We start from the raw sequence: 22,944 nt of genomic DNA, 5'->3' as shown, positions 1-22,944 counted from the left end.
TTAAAGTGGGATGGGTTCCGCTGGTGTACAGCAATCTTTAAGTCATACCACAGATTCTCAATTGGATTGAGGTCTGGGCTGTGACTAGGCCATTCCAAGACATTTAAATGTTTCTCCTTAAACCACTCGAATGTTGCTTTAGTAGTATGCTTAGGGTCATTGTCCTGCTGGAAGGTGAACCTTCGTACCAGTCTCAAATCTCTGGAAGACTGAAACAGGTTTCCCTCAAGAATTTCCCTGTATTTAGCGCCGTCCTTCCTTCAATTCTGACCAGTTTTCCAGTCCCTGCCGATGGAAAAACATCCCCACAGCATGATGCTGCCACCACCATGCTTCACTGTGGGGATGGTGTTCTCGGGGTGATGAGAGGTGTTGGGTTTGCGCCAGACATAGCATTTTCCTTGATGGCCAAAAAGCTCAATTTTACTCTCATCAGACCAGAGTAGCTTCTTCCATATGTTTGGGGAGTCTCCCACCTGCCTTTTGGCGAACACCAAATGTGTTTGCTTATTTTTTTCTTTAAGCAATGGCTTTTTTCTGGCCACTCTTCCGTAAAGCCCAGCTCTGTGGAGTGTACGGCTTAAAATGGTCCTATGGACAGATTCTCTAATCTCCGCTGTGGAGCTTTGCAGCTCCTTCAGGTTTATCTTTGGTCTCTTTGTTGCCTCTCTGATTAATGCCCTCCTGGCCTGGTCCGTGAGTATTGGTGGGCGGCCCTCTCTTGGGAGGTTTGTTGTGGTGCCATATTAATTAATTAATATTAATTAATAATATTAATATGCCATTTAGCAGACGCTTTTATCCAAAGCGACTTACAGTCATGCGTGCATACATTTTTTTTTTTGTGTATGGGTGGTCCCGGGGATCGAACCCACTACCTTGGCGTTACAAGCGCCGTGCTCTACCAGCTGAGCTACAGAGGACCACATATTCTTTCCATTTTTTAATGATGGATTTAATGGTGCTCCGTGGGATGTTCAAAGTTTCTGATATTTTTGTATAACCCAACCCTGATCTGTACTTCTCCACAACTTTGACCCTGACCTGTTTGGAGAGCTCCTTGGTCTTCATGGTGCCGCTTGCTTGGTGGTGCCCCTTGGTTAGTGGTGTTGCAGACTCTGGGACCTTTCAGAACAGGTGTGTATATATACTGAGATCATGTGACACTTAGATTGCACACAGGTGGACTTTATTTAACTAATTATGTGACTTCCGAAGGTATTTGGTTGCACCAGATCTTATTTAGGGGCTTCATAGCAAAGGAGGTTAATACATATGCACGCACCACTTTAGCGTTATTTATTTTTTCGAATTTTTTAAAGCAAGTTATTTTTTTCATGTCACTTCACCAATTTTGACTATTTTTGTATGGCCATTACATGAAATCCAAATAAAAATCCATTTAAATGACATGTTGTAATGCAACAAAATAGGAAAAACGCCAAGGAGGATGAGTTGCAAGGCAATGTAGGTCTCTCTTTATGTTGTGGTGTTTTGTTAGATGCAGGCTTCTATTTGGGCCAGGCATCAATTTACTTAATGCACACTCCTTTTACTAATTTGCATAGTTGTTTAATTCCAGCATTCACTTCTAGCATTTTAATCAATTTCCTGCACTAATGTGTTATCATTTACACATTGTGTCACGTTTCTTTTGTCTTAGTAGGCCTCTATAATAAATAAAAAAATCTGCCAATTTCTGGGGGTCTGTATTCCCAAAGTTGTTGACTGTTTTTATGCTTGCCAGTTAGCTAGCAGTTCTCAGCTGTTAGCAGCCAATGGTTAGCAGTTTTTTTTACTGGCGATAAAAACGGAAGATTGCCATAATTTCTTCGAGTCAATACTGAATTATTTAATGTAACAAATCAAACATTAAACCTCCGAAACAATTCATTTAGACCTTGGGTTTATTTTGAAACAGGTGTTTATTTGAGACTGTGTATAATTGAAGTTTTATGGTAGATAGATTATGTCATCAAAACAGTCCAATGTTAAAACTATTTTGTCTCCTTGGAGTCTCTCACCAGGCTAGCCCCCTTCAGTTCCACAGACACCTGGAAAAGAAATGACAAACTCTTTCAGGTACTAATTGAGATATCACTCGCTAACACGCACTACAATAACAACTTGGAAACAAGGTAATAAGACCCAGAGTTAGGGATAATTCCATTTCAATTCAGGAAGTAAACTGATATTCTACTTCCACATTTTCATCATTGAAATACATTGAAGAAAATTGGAATAAAAATGTGTTTATTTCCTGAAACATAATTGACCCCAACTCTGATAAAAGCACAATGTCTTCAATGCCTGTCTGTTGCAATAAGGAAAACAGTCTGTAATATGCTCCTTGTTGTTACCTGTCTGAGTGGTTCCACCCTCCTCTTCTTCCTCACGGTGGAAAATCTGTCCATCTGGTTGAGTCCTCCAGCGCAGTTGAATGTCAGACACACCCTGCTTCATGAGCTCTACATGCAGCTAAATTAAAGCACAAGAGGTTGGATTATTCTCTCTCGCTCGCTCTCTTTCCATGGGAAACATATGTTAACATTGCCAAAGTAAGTGAAATAGACAACAAAAGGGAAACAGAAAATAAACAGTAAACATTACACTCATAAAAGTATTAAAATATAGACATTTCAAATGCTATACTATTGGCAATGTACAGTGTTGTAACACTGTGCAAATAGTTTAAATATGAAAGGGAAAATAAATAAACATAAATATAGGTTGTATTTACAATGGTGTTTGTTCTTCACTGGTTGCCCTTTTCTTGTGGCAACAGGTCACAAATCTTGCTGCTGTGATGGCACACTGTGGTATTTCAACTAATAGATATGGGAGTTTATCAAGGTTGGATTTGTTTTCAAATTCTTTGTGGGCCTGTGTAATCTCAGGGAAATATGTGTCTCTGATATGGTCATACAGTTGACAGTCGGTTAGGAAGTGCAGTTCGGTTTCCAACTCATTTTGTGGGCAGTGGGTACATAGCCTGTCTTCTCTTGAGAGCCAGGTCTGCCGATGGCGGCCTCTCAATAGTAAAGCTATGCTTACCGAGTCTGTACATAGTCAAGGATTTTCTTAATTTTGGTTCAATCACAGTGGTAGGGCTGTCCCCGACAAAAACAAATCTTGGTCGAAAATAAGTTACTTTTATTTTTCCCATATATTGACACATCCTATGTGTTTTAATCAAATCAATTTTATTCACTGAGCTTGTCTGATGCTTTAAGCACAAGGTTTAATAAAATAATTAAGACACACAATTGACTAGAGGGAGTCAGCAATTTATTTGATTGTGCGGGGCCATGCTCAGACTTTCTGCGCTGTGTTAAAATTAACAAAAGACAGCGAGTGACTGTGACTAGCAGCTGTTGTCTCACTCTCCTCCCTGCTGCAGCGACCACCGCAGAACATCAAAGTGTTAATCGCGCTGTCCGTGTTGCTGAAGCTGCAACATAATTACAGCCATTTCTGATTGAAACGTTTTGTTACCGAGATCCCTCATTTGTTTAGGAAAAACATTCCTTATTCCCTCAAACCTTGCTCTCTTTACGTGACACATGTATGCGGCGCATGCACGTGACCAAATACCTATTCGCATGGGACTAGTATTACTAGAGAACGTTGGTTATATCATTATTACTCCAGAATGTCCGTTATTCCAGAGGACGATTCGGATTGTATTAGTTTTTTCCAAACTGCCCCCTGTAATTCTTTATTTTTTTTCTCCAACTAATTGATAGTTATGAAGGAAGCCTGGATGTTTTTATTCTAGGCATGAAGATACAGTATTTCAACATGTCCAGGTGATAGGACTACACTGATAACTCAAGCTTGGTTCCCAAGTTTCCAATTAAGTGATAATGCCCGAGAAGCCAGTGTTTGGAGGCTATATTGGCACGGGTGTTGTTAGGCCCGAGACGAAGCTTATACGCATACTAGCTGGCAACGTTCTTATCCCTTGCTTGCTAGCTAGCAAACTACGGCTAACTTACGGTCACGTCAAAAAGTGCAGACAGGGTCCTCCCGAGTGGCGCATCGGTCTAAGGCACTGCATTGCAGTGTTGCGGCATTACTACAGCCTGGAGATCGATCCCAGGCTATGTCACAACCGGCCGTGACCGGGAGTCCCATAGGGCAGCGCACAATTGGCCTAGCTTCGTCCGGGTTAGGGGAGCGTTTGGCCGGGGGAGCTTTAATTGGCTCATCGCGCTCTAGCGGTCATCAGTTGAACAGTGTTTCCTCCGACACATTGGTGCAGCTGGCTTCCGGGTTAAGGAGCGGATGTTAAGAAGCGGGCGACTCGACCTTTGCCTCTCCCGAGCCCGTTGGGTAGTTGCAGCAATGAGACAAGATCATAATCAGGAAATTAGCCAGAATAACAGCAAAGTAGCTGCATTTGTTTAAGCTGTTTTCTAGTGACATTTATTTGGATACATCTATAACAATGAGCTAATGAGGTGCGATTTCGCCTGGCATAGAAAATGTGCTCACTTGTCAGGTCACAAGTTAGCCAACAACACAGCTAACACAATTACTTTAAACTGAAGCTGGAAAGACTGCAAACTAGCTGCACTTCATTTATTTTTATCTTTTTTCAACTGACATTTCTTTGTATATATATCCATAAAAATGTCAGCTGATTCATGATTTCAACTGGCTGAGAAACGCTGCCTGTCAGTCCATCTCATCCTGACTCCCGACATGTTCATTACTATGGGACAGCTGGAGATGGAATTTGAATATTGAAACAATGTTGCAAATGTCGGAAAGACAGACAAAGGTTTATACAAATCTCCGCTGTTGAAAACTAAATGTCAGATAATGTGTAGATGCTTTTTATAGTGGAGATCAAGTTTAGAAATTGCTTGGCTGGGTCCTACCTAATTTCTACCAGCATGTTAAATGTGCAACCTGAGGAAAAAAAACTCTACACCACCTTTACTCCACACACAGAGACGTGTACAAAACTCTCCCTCGCTCTCCATTTGGCAAATCTGACCATAATTATATCCTCCTGATTCCTGCTTATAAGCAAAAACTAAAGCAGGAAGCACCAGTGACTCGGTTAATAAGGAAGTGGTCAGATGACGCAGATGCTAAGCTACAGGACTGTTTTGCTAGCACAGACTGGAATGTGTTCCTGGATTCTTCCGATTGCATTGAGGAGTACACTACATTAGTCACTGCCTTCATCAATAAGTGCATCGATGACGTTGTCCCCACAGTGACTGTACGTACATACCCCAACCAGAAGCCATGGATGATGGGCAACATCCGCACTGAGCTAAAGGGTAGAGCTGCAGCTTTCAAGGAGCAGGACTCTAACCTGGACGCTTATAAGAAATCCCGATATGCCCTCCGATGAACCATCAAACAGGCAAAGTGTCAATACAGGACTAAGATTTAATCGTACTACACCGGCTCCGACACTCGTCGGATGTGGCAGGGCTTGCAAACTATTACAGACTACAAAGGGAAGCACAGCCGCGAGCTGCCCAGTGACACAAGCCTACCAGACGAGCTAAGTCACTTCTATGCTCGCTTCGAGGCAAGCAACATGCATGCATGAGAGCATCAGCTGTTCCGGATGACTATGTGATCACACTCTCCATAGCCGATGTTGGTAAGACTTTTAAGCAGGTCAACATTCACAAGGCCGAAGGGCCAGATGGATTACCAGGACGTGTACTCTGAGCATGCGCTTACCAAGTGGTAAGTGTCTTCACTGACATTTTCAACAAGTCTGTACATAATTCTAGCATACCACCATAGTCCCTGTGCCCAAGAACACTAAGATAACCTGCCTAAATGACTACCGACCCATAGCACTCACGTCTGTAGCCATGAAGTGCTTTGAAAGGCTGGTCATAGCTCACATAAACACCATTACCCCAGAAAAACTAGACCCACTAAATATGCATACCGCCCCAACAGATCCACAGATGATGCAATCTCTATTGCACTCCACACTGCCCTTTCCCACCTGGACAAGAGGAACACCTACGTGACAAAGTTATTCATTGACTACAGCTCAGCGTTCAACACCATAGTGCCCTCAAAGCTCATCACTAAGCTAAGGACCCTGGGACTAAACACCTTCCTATGCAACTGGATCCTGGACTTCATGACGGGCCGCACACCGGTGGTAAGGGTAGGTAACAACACATCTGCCACTCCTGTACTCCCTGTTCACCCATGACTACAACACCATCATTAAGTTTGCCGATGACACAACAGTGGTAGGCCTGATCACCGACAACGATGAGACAGCCAATAGGGAGGAGGTCAGAGACCTGGCCGTGTGGTGCCAGGATAACAACCTCTCCCTCAATGTGATCAAGACAGAGGAGATGATTGTGGACTACAGGAACAAAAAGACAGGACTGAGCACACCCCCATTCTCATCAATGGGGCTGTAGTGGAACAGGTTGAGAGCTTCAAGTTCCTTGGTGTCCACATCACCAACAAACTATCATGGTCCAAACACACCAAGACAATCGAAAAGAGGGCCCGACAAAACCTATTCCCCCTCAGGAGACTGAAAAGATCTGGCATGGGTTCTCAGATCCTCAAAAAGTTATACAGCTGCACCATCCTGACTGGTTGCATCACCGCCTGGTATGGCAACTGCTCGGCCTCCGACCGCAAGGCACTACATAGGGTAGTGTGTGCGGCCCAGTACATCACTGGGGCCAAGCTTCCTGCCATCCACAACCTCTATACCAGGCGGTGTCAGAGGAAGGCCATAAAAATTGTCAAAGACTCCAGCCACCCTAGTCATAGACTGTTCCCTCTGCTGCCACACGGCATGCGGTACCGGAGCGCCAAGTCTAGGTCCAAAAGGCTTCTTAACAGCTACTACCCCCAAGCCATAAGACTCCTGAACAGCTAATCATGGCTACCCGGACTATTTTCAAGTGGCAAATAAGATTTGATGAGACAGTGGATTGCGCAGTCAGATGGAACAGAGTAAATAGGCATTTTAACATCATAGATTTAGCCAGTGATAACTTGCGAAATAGACAGCGGCTGGAATGCGGTTTTAACCGATCAGCATTAGACCGGCATGTTGTATAAACCATATTATAAACTGGGTGGTTCGAGGCCTGAATGCTGATTGGCTCAGACCGTATACCAGGGGTATGACAAAACATTTATTTTACCGCTCTAATTACGTTGGTAACCAGTTTATAATAGCAATAAGGCACCAGGTTGCGTCTTGCCTAAGAACATCCCTTAGCTGTGGTATATTGGCCATATAATAACCCCCTCATTGCTTAACCAAACCATATTTCTATAGTGTCGCCATAATATTTGAATTGAGGAAGTGTGATCATAATCATTAGGATATGTTAGTGATCTACAATATGTCCTAAATGCCCACCTGTCACGTTCGTTTAAGGACGGGTCAGACCAAGGCGCAGCGTGAAATGCGTACATGTTTATTACAACGATAAACACACTAAACAAAACAACAAACGAACGAAACGTGAAGTCCTAAGGCTAAACACCATACAAGCCTCAAACCGGAACAAGATCCCACAACTAATGAGTGCCAATAGGCTGCCTAAGTATGATCCCCAATCAGAGACAACGAGCGACAGCTGTCTCTGATTGGGAATCACACCCGGCCGAACATAGACATACAAACCTAGAATGAAAACATAGAAATACTAACATAGATATCCACACCCTGACTCAACATACAAGAGTCCCATGAGTCAGGGCGTGACAGTACCCCCAAAGGTGCAGACTCCGACCACACAAACCTTAAATAACAGGGTAGGGTCCCGGTGGGCAATCCGCCTCGGAGGCTGATCCGGCTCCGGGCGTGACGACCACATTCTCTCAGCCTCCCTGTTGCGCCCCTGGTCTGGTCTGGACCTCGGCGCGCTGCTTCCCCTCTCCTTCCTCTTACGAAGTACCAAGCCCTGTCTGGACCCTGGTGTGGGAGACCCCGAACCTGGAGAGGGGCTGACGTCTGGGTCTGGACTGGAGCCGCTGACCGGAGCTGGACTAGGCACCAGTGGAGCGGACTGCTCTGGCTCCGGACTGGAGCCGCTGACCGGAGCTGGACTGGGAACCGGTGGAGCGGACTGCTCTGGCTCTGGAGTGGAGCCGCTCACCGGAACTGGACTGGACCCTGGTGGAGCGGACTGCTCTGGCTCCGGAGTGGAGCAGCTGAAACGGACACGGGCCGTGCCGGACTGGACACACGCACCACTGGTCTGGTGCGAGGAGCAGGCACTTGCCGGACTGGCGACACGCACCACTGGCTTGGTGCGAGGAACAGGAACGGGCCGAGCCGGACTGGGAACACGCACCACTGGCTTGGTGCGAGGAACAGGAACGGGCCGGGCCGGACTGGGAACACGCACCACTGGCTTGGTGCGGGAGCAGGAACGGCGGGCCAGACTGGGAAACACGCACCACTGGCTTGGTGCGGGGAGCAGGAACGGGCCGGGCCGGACTGGGAACACGCACCACTGGCTTGGTGCGGGGAGCAGGCACGGGCCGTACCGGACTGGGGACATGCACCACTGGCTTGGTGCGGGGAGCAGGCACGGGCCGGGCCGGACTGGGAACACGCACCACTGGCTTGGTGCGGGGAGCAGGCACGGGCCGTACCGGACTGGGGACACGCACCACTGGCTTGGTGCGAGGAGCAGGAACGGGCCGGGCCGGACTGGGAACACGCACCACTGGCTTGGTGCGAGACGCAGGCACGAGGTGTACCGGACTAGGAACTGACGTCAGAGATCTCCGACCGTACCAGTCTTTCACTCTCCGCGCCCAGTCCTCCTCCCGTGAGGACTCCTCCCTGAGCCCCCACGAGTGCAGTGGTCGGGGCTCTTCAACATCGATCCCGACCACCCTTTTAGCCCCCCCAAAAAAAATTATTGGGGCTGTCTCTCTGGCTTCTTCCTCAGCCGGCGCCTTCTACGTTGCCGTTGCTCCTCTCTATACCGGGCCTCCACTGTCTCCTCCCAAGGACGGCGATCCATCCCAGCCTGAATCTCCTCCCATGTCCAGGATCCCTTTCCGTCCAGGATCTCCTCCCATGTCCAGGCTGTCTGCTCCTGGGCACGCTGCTTGGTCCGTGTTTGGTGGGATCTTCTGTCACGTTCGTTGAAGGACGGGTCAGACCAAGGCGCACCGTGAAATGCGTACATGTTTATTACAACGATACACACCCTAAACAAAACAACAAACAAACGAAACGTGAAGTCCTAAGGCTAACCACCATACAAGCCTCAAACCGGAACAAGATCCCACAACTAATGAGTCCCATTAGGCTGCCTAAGTATGATCCCCAATCAGACACAACGAGCGACAGCTGTCTCTGATTGGGATTCACACCCGGCCAAACATAGACATACAAACCTAGAATGAAAACCTAGAAATACTAACATAGGTATCCACACCCTGACTCAACATACAAGAGTCCCATGAGTCAGGGCGTGACACCACCAGCCTTCAGGTGTGAGCTAAACAGTGCAATTGCAGTTGCGATGCCCTTTCAGGCTATGGATGAGAAAGTTAACTTGTCATTTCCAAACGTTTAGGTCAGTTGTATGCTGCTGCTTTGCAATCTATTAACAGCAAGGGTTGCATTAAATAGGCTCAATATTTTTTACTGATGCATTTCGCAATATTCCATTCATATGCAGAAAACATATAAACCAAAGCATTCACTGTGAAAGTTGCTAGGCTACATGTAGGCCATTCATATATAGCTGATGCGCAGCACTTAGTTCAATTTATCGAATCAGTTATTGCAACACCTGTCAAACTCAGACATTTCTCTCAAAACACAGGGATGCCAATTCGCATGTGACTAATATTATCACAGAACATTGGAGTTCTAAAAAAAAAAAAACAGGAGGTTATTCTGGCTGGAATTGTTACTCTCCTGCCATGTAAAAATGACATGGCAGAATCGGACGGGGCTAAAATGACAGATGTGGTGTTTTGTGCTCATTCACTTAATTACATTACCCGACCTCCCCCAGAAAAAGCTAATCCCGCACAACAGAGCCAGGCCCGGCCTTTGCGGTTCTGCCACCATATGCGAGACTAGAATTGTCCCAGTAAGCAAAATGACGTTGAAAATACGTATTTCCAAGACTTTGAATTTAGGTTCAATTTAGATTCTGAATGAAAGGTGAAAATATTTATTTTATGATGTTGAAAATACGTATTTTACAGACATTGACATTATTATTATTTTTGGATGTTGAAATCAGGCTCATTTTTGGATCTGAATGAAAGTTGAAAATAAGTTATTTATAGATGTCTATGTTTGGACCAAATCAAGGCTATTGCAGACCGGACAAAATGGACCAAAAATCTATGTCAGTGGATGTGGAAATCAAGGCCGGTCCGGAACTGCACCAAAAAAAGACATCGGTCAGTGCTTACTGAGGTGTAGCCTACAGTGTTGCCTGAAATTGAATGTTATTAATGCCCATCTATGTGGTAAGCATACCATTTGTAAAACACCAAAAACGATGCCCAGACAGAACCCAAAAAAGACGTCCAAAAGATGTCGGCTTGTTCTTACTAGGGTGAAGCCTACCATGTCCGCCTGCAATGGAATTGTATGAATGCCCATCCATGTGGTAGACTCACCTTTTGTAAAACAGGCCATTGCATTGGCTTTATTAGTCCTGATTCATGTGACTAATCAATTTGGCTATTTAAGCTCTGAAAGTCAGCTACTCAACTTTATCAGGAGTTATCGTGAGCCTATTTGCAATGTGTTTACACAACAATCCTTCAGTAGCCTTCAACTGCTCTTAAACACTAGTAAAACTAAATGCATGCTTTTCAATCGAACGCTGCTAGCACCCGCCCACCCGACTAGAATCACCACTCTCGACGGGTCTGACCTAGAGTATGTGGACAACTACAAATATCTAGGTGTCTGGTTAGACTGTAAACTCAACTTCCAGACTCACATAAAGAATCTCCAATCCAAAGTTAAATCTAGAATCGGCTTCCTATTTCGCAACAAAGCCTCCTTCACTCATGCTGCCAAACATGCCCTCGTAAAACTGACTATCCTACCGATCCTTGACTTCGGCGATGTCATTTACAAAATAGCCTCCAACACTCTACTCAGCAAATTGGATGTAGTCTATCACAGTGCCATCCGTTTTGTCTCCAAAGCCCCATACACTACCCACCACTGTGACCTGTACGCTCTTGTTGGCTGGTCCTCACTACATGTTCGTCGTCAAACCCACTGGCTCCAGGCCATCTATAAATCACTGCTAGGCAAATCCCCGCCTTATCTTAGCTCATTGGTCACCATAGCAGCACCCACCCGTAGTCTGCGCTCCAGCAGGTATATCTCACTGGTCATTCCCAAAGCCAACACCTCCTTTGGCCGCCATTCCTTCCAGTTCTCTGCTGCCAATGACTGGAACGAATTGCAAAAATCTCTGAAGCTGGAGACTCTTATCTCCCTCAATAACTTTAAGCATCAGTTGTCAGAGCACCTTACCGATCACTGCACCTGTACACAGCCCATCTGAAATTAGCCCACCCAACTACCTCATCCCTATATTGTTATTTATTTTGCTCTTTTGCACCCCAGTATCTCTATTTGCACATCATCTCTTGCACATCTAGCATTCCAGTGTTAATACTATTGTAATTATTCTGCACTATAGCCTATTTATTGCCTTACCTCCATAACTTGCTACATTTGCACACACTGTATATATATTTTCTGTTGTATTTCTGACTTTATGTTTTTTTTTACCCCATATGTAACTCTGTGTTGTTTTTATTACACTACTTTGCTTTATCTTGGCCAGGTCGCAGTTGTAAATGAGAACCTGTTCTCAACTGGCTTACCTGGTTAAATAAAGGTGAAATAAAAAAATATAAAAAAATAGTGGCTAATGCAGAAGTATTTTCTTTTCCGCTATGATCAGCTTGTCAAAAAATTGGGGTGAAATGGGGTGAAACTCCTGGACAACAATTGTGATTGTCCATTTTACTTTGACCTGTCCTGTTTTTAGGATATGTTGCTTTGTTAATTTAACATGACAGCACATGTTTTATTTGATTGAGCGCCATTTGGGTTAGGCTATTTGATCAGAGAACCCTGCATGATGTAAAAAGTGTCTGTCATGACATTGTCATACATTTTATCTCCAGCCTGTAGGCTACAGAAAAGGCCACATCCTCTTTCTACCATATCCTTTGACTGAACGTTGGTGGAGCACTACAGAGATGCGTCTCTCCAACAGCACCCTGGAAAGGTACGCTGGGAATGGACAAGCAAAATATTTTACGCCCCTGCCTTTGACAAAGTGGGCACTGCTTATCAAAGAGTGGCATCAGCGTTCACCTAAAAAGCTGTCCCGCTTGCCGTGCGGTAGCAGACAGAACAGTCTATGACTAGGGTGGCTGGAGTCTTTGACAATATTTATGGCCTTCCTCTGACACTGCCTGGTATAGAGGTCCTGGATGGCAGGAAGCTTGTCCCCAATAATGTACAGGGCTGTACGCACAACCCTCTGTTGTGCCTTGCGGTCGGAGGCCGAGCATTTGCCATACCAGGCAGTGACGCAACCATTAAGGATGCTCTCGATGGTGCAGCTGTAGAACCTTTTGAGGATCTGAGGACCCATGCCAAATCTTTTCAGTCTCCTTAGGGGAAATAGGTTTTGTCGTGCCCTCTTCACGACTGTCTTGGTGTGCTTGAACCATGTTAGTTTGTTGGTTATGTGGACACCAAAGAACTTGAAGCTCTCAACCTGCTCCCCTACAGCCCCATCGATGAGAATGGGGGCATGCTCGGTCCTCTTCTTTTTCCTGTTGTCCACAATCATCTTCTTTGTCTTGATCACGTTGAGGGAGAAGTTGTTGTCCTGGCACCACGTGGCCATGTCTCTGACCTCCTCCCTATAGGCTGTCTCGTTGTTGTCAGTGATCAGGCCTACCACTGTTGTGTCATCGGCAAACTTCACTTAATGGTGTTGGAGTCGTGCCTGGCCATGCAGTCATGAGTGAACAGGGAATACAGGAGGGGACTGAGCACGCACCCCTGAGGGGCCCCCGTGTTGAGGATCAGCATGGCAGATGTGTTTTTACCTACCCTTACCACCTGGGTGCGGCCCGTCAGGAAGTCCAGGATCCAGTTGCAGAGGGAGGTGTTTAGTCCCGGGGTCCTTAACTTTGTGATGAGCTTTGAGTGCACTATGTTGTTGAAAGCTGAGCTGTAGTCAATGAATAGCATTCTCACATAGGTGTTCCTTTTGTCTAGGTGTGAAAGGGCAGTGTGGAACGCAATAGAGACTGCATCATCTGTCAATCTGTTGGGGCGGAATGCAAATTGGAGTGGGTCTAGGGTTTCTGGGATAATGGTGTTGATGTGAGCCATGACCAGCCTTTCAAAGCACTTCATGACTACAGACGTGAGTCCTACGGGTCGGTAGTCATTTAGGCTGGTCACCTTAGTGTTCTTGGGCACAGGGACTATGGTGGTCTGCTTGAAACATGTTGTTATTACAGACACAGACAGGGAGAGGTTGAAAATGTCAGTGAAGACACTTGCCAGTTGGTAAGCGCATGCTCAGAGTACACGTCCTGGTAATCCGTCTGGCCCTGCGGCCTTGTGAATGCTGACCTACTTAAAAGGTCTTACTCACATCGGCTACGGAGAGCATGATCACACATTCGTCCGGAACGGCTGATGCTCTCATGCATGTTTCAGTGTTACTTGCCTCGAAGTGAGCATAGAAGTAATTTAGCTCGTCTGGTAGGCTCGTGTCACTGGGCAGCTCGCGGCTGTGCTTCCCTTTGTCGGTGTAGTATGATTCCTTCTTAGTCCTGTATTGACGCTTTACTTGTTTGATGGTTCGTCAGAGGGCATAGCGGGACTTCTTATAAGCATCCGGGTTAGAGTCCCGCTCCTTGAAATTGGCAGCTCTACCCTTTATCTAATTGCGGATGTTGCCTGTAATCCATGGCTTCTGGTTGGGGTATGTACGTACAGTCACTGTAGGGACGACGTCATCGATGCACTTATTGATGAAGGCAGTGACTGATGTAGTGTACTCCTCAATGCCATCGGAAGAATCCCGGAACATATTCCAGTCTGTGCTAGCAAAACAGTCCTGTAGCTTAGCATCTGCTTCATCTGATCACTTTTCTATTGACCGAGTCACTGGTGCTTCCTGCTTTAGTTTTTGCTCGTAAGCAGGAATCAGGAGGATAGAATCAGATTTGCCAAATGGAGGGCAAGGGAGAGCTTTCTTTGCGTGTCTGTGTGTGGAGTAAAGGTGGTCTAGAGTTTTTTTCCCTCTGGTTGCACATTTAACATAGTGGTAGAAATGAGGTAAAACTGATTTAAGTTTCCCTGCATTAAAGTCCCCGGCCACTAGGAGCGCCACCTCTGGATGTGTGTTTTCTTGTTTGCTTATGGCCGTATACAGTTCATTAAGTGCGGTCTTAGTGCCTGCGTCGGTTTGTGGTGGTAAATAGACAGCTACAAAGAATATAGATGAAAACTCTCTTGGTAGATAGTGTGGTCTACAGCTTATCATTACATTTAAGTCATTTAGCAGACGCTCTTATCCAGAGCGACTTACAGTTAGTGAGTGCATACATTATTTTTTTTATTTTTCATACTGGCCCCCCGTGGGAATGGAACCCACAACCCTGGCGTTGCAAACGCCATGCTCTACCAACTGAGCTACATCCCTGCCGGCCATTCCCCCCCCTACCCTGGACGACGCTGGGCCAATTGTGCGCCGCCCCATGGGTCTCCCGGTCGCGGCCGGCTACGACAGAGCCTGGATTCGAACCAGGATCTCTAGTGGCACAGCTAGCACTGCCTTAGACCACTGCGCCACTCTAGAGGTATCATGAGATGCTCTACCTCTGGCGAGCAAAACCTAGACTTCCTTAGATATTGTGCACCAGCTGTTGTTTACAAATATACATCGACCGCCACCCCTTGTCTTACCAGAGGCTGCTGTTCTATCCTGCCGATACAGTGTATAACCCGCCAGCTGTATGTTATTCATGTCTTCGTTCAGCCACGACTCAGTGAAATATAAGATATTACAGTTTTTAATATCCCGTTGGTAGGATATACAGGCTTGTAGTTCGTCCACTTTATTATCAAGCGATTGTAAGTTGGCCAATAGTATCGATGGCAAAGGCAGATTAGCCACTCGTCGCCGGCTCCTGACCAGGCACCCCGATCTCCTTCCGCAATATCTTGTTTTCTTTCTACTGCGAATGACGGGGATGAGGGCCCTGTCGGGTGTCTGGAGCAAATCCCTCTCGTCCAACTCATTAAAGGAAAATATTTGTCCAGTTCAAGGTGAGTTATCACTGTTCTGATGTCCAGAAGCTATTTTCGGTCATAAGAGACAGTAGCAGCAACATTATCTACAAAATAAGTTACAAACAATGCGAAAAAACACACAAAATAGCACGGTTGGTTAAGAGTCCATAAAACGGCACCATTGTACAGGTTTCTTTGCAGCAATTCGACCATGAAGGTCTGATTCACACAGTCCCCTCTGAACAGTTGATGTTGAGATGTATCTGTTACTTGAACTCTGTGAAGCATTTATTTGGGCTGCAATTTCTGAGGCTGGTAACTCTGCAGCAGAGTTAACTCTGGGTTTTCCCTTCTTGTCGCAGTCCTCATGAGAGCCAGTTTCATCATAGTGCTTGATGTTTTTTGCGACTGCACTTGAAGAAACTTTCAAAGTTCTTGAAATGTTCCGTATTGACTGATCTTCATGTCTTAAAGTAATGATGGACTGTCGTTTCTCTTTGCTTATTTGAGCTGTTCTTGCCATAATATGGACTTGGTCTTTTACCAAAATAGGGCAATCTTCTGTATACCCCCCTACCTTGTCACAACACAACTGATTGTCTCAAACTCATTAAGAAGGAAATAAATTCCACAAATTAACTTTTAAGAAGGCACACCTGTTATTTGAAATGCATTCCAGGTGACTACCTCTTGAAGCTGGTTGAGAGAATGCCAATAGTGTGCAAAGCTGTCATGGGATCAGCCCTACACAGTGGTCAGATGTTCTGCTACTGTGTACTCTCTGTTTAGGGCCAAATAAAAAAAACTGTTTGCTCAGTTATTTTGTTGATTCTTTCCAATGTGTCAAGTCATTATCTTTTTGTTTTCTCATGATTTGGTTGGGTCTAATTGTGTGTTGCTGTCCTGAGGCTCTGTGGGGTCTGTTTGTGAGCAGAGTTCCCGTACCAACTGGCAGAGGGGACTCTTATCCAGGTTCATCTCTCTGTAGGTGAGGGATTTTTATGGAAGGTTTGATAATTACTTATTTTCGGTGGTTGTAGAATTTAATTGCTCTTCTCTGGATTTTGATCATTAGAGGGAATCGTCCTAATTCTGCACTGCATCCATTATTTGGTGTTTTACGTAGTACACGGAGGATGGTTTTTCAGAATTCTCTCTCTCTTATCACATGGACAGCACTCGCACATACATTTTCATATTCAAAGACACATTCAATTTCTCTCTTTCTCTCTCCCTCCACCTTTCTCTCTCCTTCCCCCTCTCCCTCTCTCTCACCTGCTGTAGGAGCTGGTCACTGACTGCCTGGTCTGTCAGATCAGCATCTGATTGGATCTTCATCCTCACCACCGTTCTCTTTGACTTGGGGGCTGAAATACATTTGGTTACATTTTTTATGGTGCAAAATAGTTCAATTCTGTGCAACATACCAGGAATACCACAAAACTCATTAGGACTTGACAGTATGACTTAATTTGACATATTTCTTTAACAATGCGCTGTATAAAAAGGTGATTGTTTTACTAAAGTTTAGTAAGCTGAGCAATGCATGAAGAGTGTTCTTTTTATAACGCACATTGTTGAAGAAAAAAGTGTCTTATTAAATCTCACTGACAGATTATGAGTTTTACTGTATTTCTTTCACAGATTTGTACTAATTTGCATTGTGAAAATATCTCCCACTGAGTCACAGAAAAACCATTCAATATAAGAACATGAATTGTGGAAGAAAAAGTATAACCTCCACTAAAACGAAGTCCGATAGGAAAATAATTATCTTCATTAAAGTTATTATTGCATTTGACATGTTTAGAAGATGGGTAATATTAGTGGTGGGAGGGGGAGTGGAGGGGAGGGGAGGGGGGAGATAGTAGTGGTGGGAGGGTTGGAGGAAATAGGGGTGGCTGGGTCTGAAATAAGAGGTTAAGAGTTCAGTTATTATTACCATATCTATATAAGAAATAAATACAACATTAAAAGTGTGACTGCAGAAGCAAGTCACATTAATAGGAATATGACAGAAATCAAGAGTGATGTTGCTGTCAGCAAGCACATTAATTATACTTCCAGAACATTGATGTTCTACCATGTAAACGTTATGTAAACTTTACTTGATGATGAATGTGAACAGTGAAGACAGTTACAGATGATTACCTGGAATGCCATATACTTCCACCTCACACAGAGTGAGAATCCTGTTCTCTCCAGGGATGACCACAACAACATATCGACCCTCCATCTCATTACACTGGAAGGTGTGGGTCTCTCCTGCTGGGATGTGGGATATGACAACACATCTGAAAGAGAGAGAGAGAGAGAGAGAGAGAGAGAGAGAGAGAGAGAGAGAGAGAGAGAGAGAGAGAGAGAGAGAGAGAGAGAGAGAGAGAGAGAGAGAGAGAGAGAGAGAGAGAGAGAGAGAGAGAGAGAGAGAGAGAGAGAGAGAGAGAGAGAGAGAGAGAGAGAGAGAGAGAGAGAGAGAGAGAGAGAGAGCACATGAGAGGGAATGAGGATGCTCTACAATGTACCACAGAGAATACAATCAGTCTGTTCAATACATAGCCACAGAATAGCTACAGAAGCATGGATGAAGTCCAATGTATCCAAATACCTTCAAGACAGGACATACAAATGTACTGATGTCTATGTATCACCTGGGGTTGTTGATGCCGTTGTTATTCAGTGAGTTACCGATATGGATCTCAGCACCATCAAGCCTCTCAGGACAGCAGTCTCCTCTGTTGGTGATGGTGACAGCTGTCACTCTGTACACATCCAGCAGGTCCACTCTCCACCAGGGGTTGGTGTTAAAAGTAGTGCTGCTGCAGGATCCACCATAGTTATAGTTAGAGTTGCGGTTTCCATCGATGACTTTGCTTGGAGTATAGGCCCAATAAAAAAGTGATGACTGAGCGGCCACTCCTCTCAACGCCACGTTGTCTGTTTGAGTGACAGAGACAGACATAATACACAGGTTTATTCAGTAGTGCACACCTTAGCCATACATTTTGCAACAGAAAACATTTTACAGGTTAGTTCAGGTTAGTCCTTCCCCATTTCGTCCATTTTGTTCCATTTGGTTCCTAGTGAATACACCTCAGATATACACATCCCCACCCCCCTGTACATACACACACACACACCTGCACCAACTTGTATTAAATGTAATTAGTTACCTTTAATTGGGACATGCTTATACTTTATTCATTGATTTATTGATTTGTTTATTTGACTATGAATGAAGCACCTGAACCAACTGAATGTTTATCAGTTCCAACATTCATGTTCTACTATATAAAAGTAATGTAAACTTCACTTGATGAGGAATGTGAATAGCGAAGACAGTTACAGGTGATTACCTGCAGGAGTGCCATATACTTCCAATTCACACAGAGTGAGATATTCCTTCCTGCCAGGGATGACCACAACAACGTAGCGACCCTCCATCTCTTTACACTGGAAGGTGTGGGTCTCTCCTGCTGGGATGTGGGATATGACAACACATCTGAAGTAAAGAGAGAGAGAGAGGGTGGGGGAGAGAGCGTTTATTGTACAATGCGTTGCTATAGTTAACATGCTACTTCACTAAAGTATGACTGAAAATATCAACACATTTATTGAATAACTTATTTTTACTGACTCACATAAACTTTACAATTAATCAGAATTACAGTACAATGTTATCTATTCTATTTCACTACTCACCTGAGGTTGTTGATGCCGTTGTTCTCCAGTGAGTTACCGATGTGGATCTCAGCACCATCAAGCCTCTCAGGAACATCGTCTCTGTTGGTGATGGTGACAGCTGTCACTCTGGTCACATCCAGCAGGTCCACTCTCCACCAGGGGTTGGTCTCCTGTGTAGTGTGGGTGCAGGATCCATAGTTTGTGTTTCTTTTCCCATCAATGGCATATTCAGCATTGCGATCCCAAAACTGTGATGACTGAGCGGCCACTCTTCTCAATGCCACGTTGTCTGTTTGAGTGACAGACAGATATAATACAGAGGTTTATTCATTAGTGCACACAGCAGCAATACGTTTTGCAACAGAAAACATTTTGCAGGTTAGTTTAGGATAGTCCCTCCCCATTTTGTCCATTTTGTTCAATTTGGTTCCTAGTGAATACACCTTAGATATACACATCCCTGTACACACACACACACACACCTGCACTAACATGTATCAAATGTAATTAGTTACCTTTAATTGGGACATTAACTGAATGAAAGTTATTATTAGGCCTAGCTTCTGTTGCAGTGGCCAATGCTTGTACTTCATTCATTGATTAATTGATTTGGATTGTTTGTTTTGTCCATCGATCTTCTTTTTGGTGATTGTTTTTGTGTCTGTCCATCTGTCTGTCTGCTTTATTAAAAATGTGTTTACCTATTTGCACGGTGACCCTCAGAAAGAGTAGGAAAATCCCTGTAAAGCCACAATAATAATATGAATGATTAGTCATAATTAATAATATTAATGTGAATGCATTTTAATAACATTAAATGACAAATTGTGTAACCTGCTATACGGTAATGCTGATCATTAGAGATCTCTGACTTTTAAATGGAAGGGTTGGGGTCAATTCAATTTAATTTCAGTAAATTCGGGAAGTACACTGAAATTCCAATTATCTGTTCAATTCTTACTGGTTATTTTGAAAGCTACAGACCTTGTCTTTTTGGAACTCAAATATTACTGCTGACAATGTCATAAACATCTCTCAGAGTTTTTCAGGTTAATTGGAATTTGGTTTACTTTCTGATTTGACTGTAATGGAAATGGAATTGACCCAAACCCTTGTTGGTAGTTAATTCTCACCAGAGACAGGGATAGCTCTCAGACTCCACTCCATCGATCTGGGGTGTAGCAACATATTCATCAGTCAATATTAATGAATAACATAAAACATTTCCCCCTTTTAATGATCAGTTAATATGATCTATTTCTGGATATCCAACACCTGTCATGTGCTATAGGATGTGGATGTACTATTGTTTTCCTTTTCAACATTAGACATTACCATACATACCACAACAACAGTAACCTTTCATTAATATGATAATAACCAATTTCCTTACTTATATATTATCATCAGTGCTCTCCATTTATGGGCTGTTTTGTTCCTGAACCTCTTTGGCCAGATCCGGTACCTCTCGAGGCATGAAAAGTAATTGTCACTTTTTGCAATGTAAAAATTATAGTAAAAGCGATCAAAGTTCATTCGAGTTGCCTCTTCGTTAATTCTCCTGCCCCCACAAAAAAAAGTAATGTGAAAAAGTATTTTTTCAGCCCGGGGATAATATTCTAAGAGTTTATTCGTTTGGGCCGGCCCGGGTTTATGGTTTGCGCAACATTGTAACCTATGTTTGAGACCAACACGTGGCCGTGGCTGTGTGAGAAGCGCGCTAGTATCTTTCACATAACTAGAATGAGATTCACTTTCTATGATCTCTCTCTCTCTCTCTCTGCTCTGATAGACATGAGCCTGCAACTCTCATCTCTCCAGCGTTGCACATCATCATTTATTTCCTTATAGAATCATAGTGAAGGGTTCTGGAGGAGCTGCAGCACCCCTGATACATTGAAATAAATTTGACAAAGTTATAGAATTACTGCTGTCTGTTCAGAAATAAATGAAATCATTCAGAATAGCCTACTACACCATGAGAAGGCCTATAAATTAGCCAAAGAGAATCAATAGTTTCTTTTAAAAAATTGCCTAGCTGTGGATTGTAGCCCAGTAACAAGGAATAGCCTACAGTCTGGAACGCGCGGCAAATCTGTCAGTGAAAAAACTGCATGCAGACAAAACAGGCCTTTCGCAATATTTCAAATACAATCGAGGGAAAACAAAGGTTGTAAAGCAAATGGCTCCTGCTGAAAAGAGAAGACTCTGCTGTAGGCTACAAAAAGTATTTGATCAACTTCTAAATATTGTTTTACAAAAGAGAGAGAGAGAGAGAGAGAGAGAGAGAGAGAGAGAGAGAGAGAGAGAGAGAGAGAGAGAGAGAGAGAGAGAGAGAGACGTTTGGCACGAGCGCATCGGCCATCACCAGCGAGGGGGCTGCGCATCATTGGGTGAGTCAGTGAAACTGGAAAGCATTGTTAGGACTATAATTTCCTCCCCATATTGTAGCCTAAAATATGTATCTCCACACACCTAGACCTAGGTTATTGATGGATTCAAGACAAGGTAAGGCATCGTGTAGCTCAGTTGGTAGAGCATGGCGCTTGCAACGCCAGGGTTGTGGGTTCGATTCCCACGGGGGGCCAGTATGAAAATGTATACACTCACTACCTGTAATTCGCTCTGGATAAGAGTGTCTGCTAAATGACAAAAATGAAAGTTTTTTTTATTGATCTCAGATTCTCATTGTCAAAGTAGCCTGCCATTTCAATTTTTGTTGTGGTATTAAATAACATTACACTAAAGTCTCCAGTCATGTAAAATGACGTAGAATTGCATGAAATGCGTTTACAAAAGATAACATTTTCACGGGACCCTAGGCTACTAAAAATGTTCCCAATGTGTGCAACTTCTGTAAGTGCCTCTACTCTACTGCTCTATGCCACAACGCAAATGCGATGATATGCCTGCAATGCTTTATTATAAAGGTATTTTTTTCTCTCACGCGTTCCGGTACTTCAGAACTCCCTCTCCGGATTTACAAATTAAGCACTGATTATCATCATTATATTTTATAGTAATAGCCAAGGTTATGAACAATAAAACAATATATCGAAACATAAAGAAAAACATACCTGTGTTTGAGAGGGTTATCTTTTCCTCAGCTGAATCTCTCGCTCCTCTCCTCCGTCTCAGTGTGCGTGATGGATCTTCTTCTCACTCTCTTATTATTCTCTGGCTGGACAACATGCAAACCTGGGTCATGTTCATTAGGTCACACAACAGAAAATAATTGGCAACTTTTTGCAACGGAAAACAAAAATGAGGGTTTGTTATTGGATAAGATCAGGTAGTCCCTCACTCCCTGTTTCAATCTGTTTTCATTTGGTGCCTTATGAACACAACCCTCTATTAGCCAAACATGGGGAGGGTAAGGTGAGGTGTATTTGGTTAGCAGTGGTCCGTAGCCCACCACCCTGTGTGTGTATGTGTTGTGTCTGTGTCTGTGTGTGTGTGCACGCGTGTGTTTGCATGTCTGTCTGTCTGTCTGTGTGTGTGTGTGTGTATGTGTGTGTGTGGTGTTGTTTGAAGGGGGGATTTGGTTAGCAGTCATCCATAGAACCTCATCCCCTCCCTGAGGTGTTAATAGTTACACAATTTCAACATTTTCCGTCTCTGTCTGTCTCATCATCACTGACTATGTGAACCTTTTGGAAACTGTTTGAATCTGATGGAAATTGTATGAATCTGTTGGGTCATTATTGAATTGTGGCGGTAAATGCTGAATTTGGCACCATGTAAAAACACTTTAAATGACAAAAACATGACAAATAATACATTTCCCGTTTAATTTAACGGTTATTTAATAAGAAAACATATATAAGTCTTTTATACTGCAAAACATATATTTGTATGCATTGTAGAAACTACTGGGGACTAGCAAATCGTCTTGTTCCACTGGGGATGTGTAGAGGTGTAGTGACATGTTTCTGGGATTTAGA

The 22,944-nt window shown here is 44.0% G+C and overlaps 1 protein-coding gene across 1 annotated transcript; it reads right to left on the bottom strand.

Moving 5' to 3' along the window:
- Window positions 1-1,889: 1,889 nt before the first annotated feature.
- Window positions 1,890-20,167, bottom strand: LOC123482851. The gene is made up of 8 exons (XM_045211786.1): window positions 20,134-20,167; window positions 19,019-19,289; window positions 18,673-18,818; window positions 17,968-18,253; window positions 17,471-17,613; window positions 16,595-16,686; window positions 2,361-2,478; window positions 1,890-2,054 (listed from the first exon to the last, which is right to left on the bottom strand). Exons 1-8 carry the CDS (start codon window positions 20,165-20,167, stop codon window positions 2,029-2,031), a joined length of 1,116 nt encoding a protein of 371 aa, XP_045067721.1. The 3' UTR covers window positions 1,890-2,028.
- Window positions 20,168-22,944: the final 2,777 nt, after the last annotated feature.

The sequence above is a fragment of the Coregonus clupeaformis genome, chromosome 39, assembly GCF_020615455.1.
Source record: "Coregonus clupeaformis isolate EN_2021a chromosome 39, ASM2061545v1, whole genome shotgun sequence".
In the NCBI taxonomy this organism is placed as follows: domain Eukaryota; kingdom Metazoa; phylum Chordata; class Actinopteri; order Salmoniformes; family Salmonidae; genus Coregonus; species Coregonus clupeaformis.
The sequence above is the reverse complement of the archived record's forward strand: the minus strand, read 5'-3'. Positions and strand labels throughout refer to the sequence as shown.

Excerpts from the sequence above, each read along its gene's own strand:
- LOC123482851 (XM_045211786.1), bottom strand. The coding sequence starts at position 20,167 with ATGGAGTGGAGTCTGAGAGCTATCCCTGTCTCTG. Across the intron at positions 19,290-20,133 it reads GAGAGCTATCCCTGTCTCTG|ACAACGTGGCATTGAGAAGA; the intron begins GTGAGAATTAAC and ends TCACTCAAACAG. Across the intron at positions 17,614-17,967 it reads AACGGCATCAACAACCCCAG|ATGTGTTGTCATATCCCACA; the intron begins GTGATACATAGA and ends TCTCTCTTTCAG.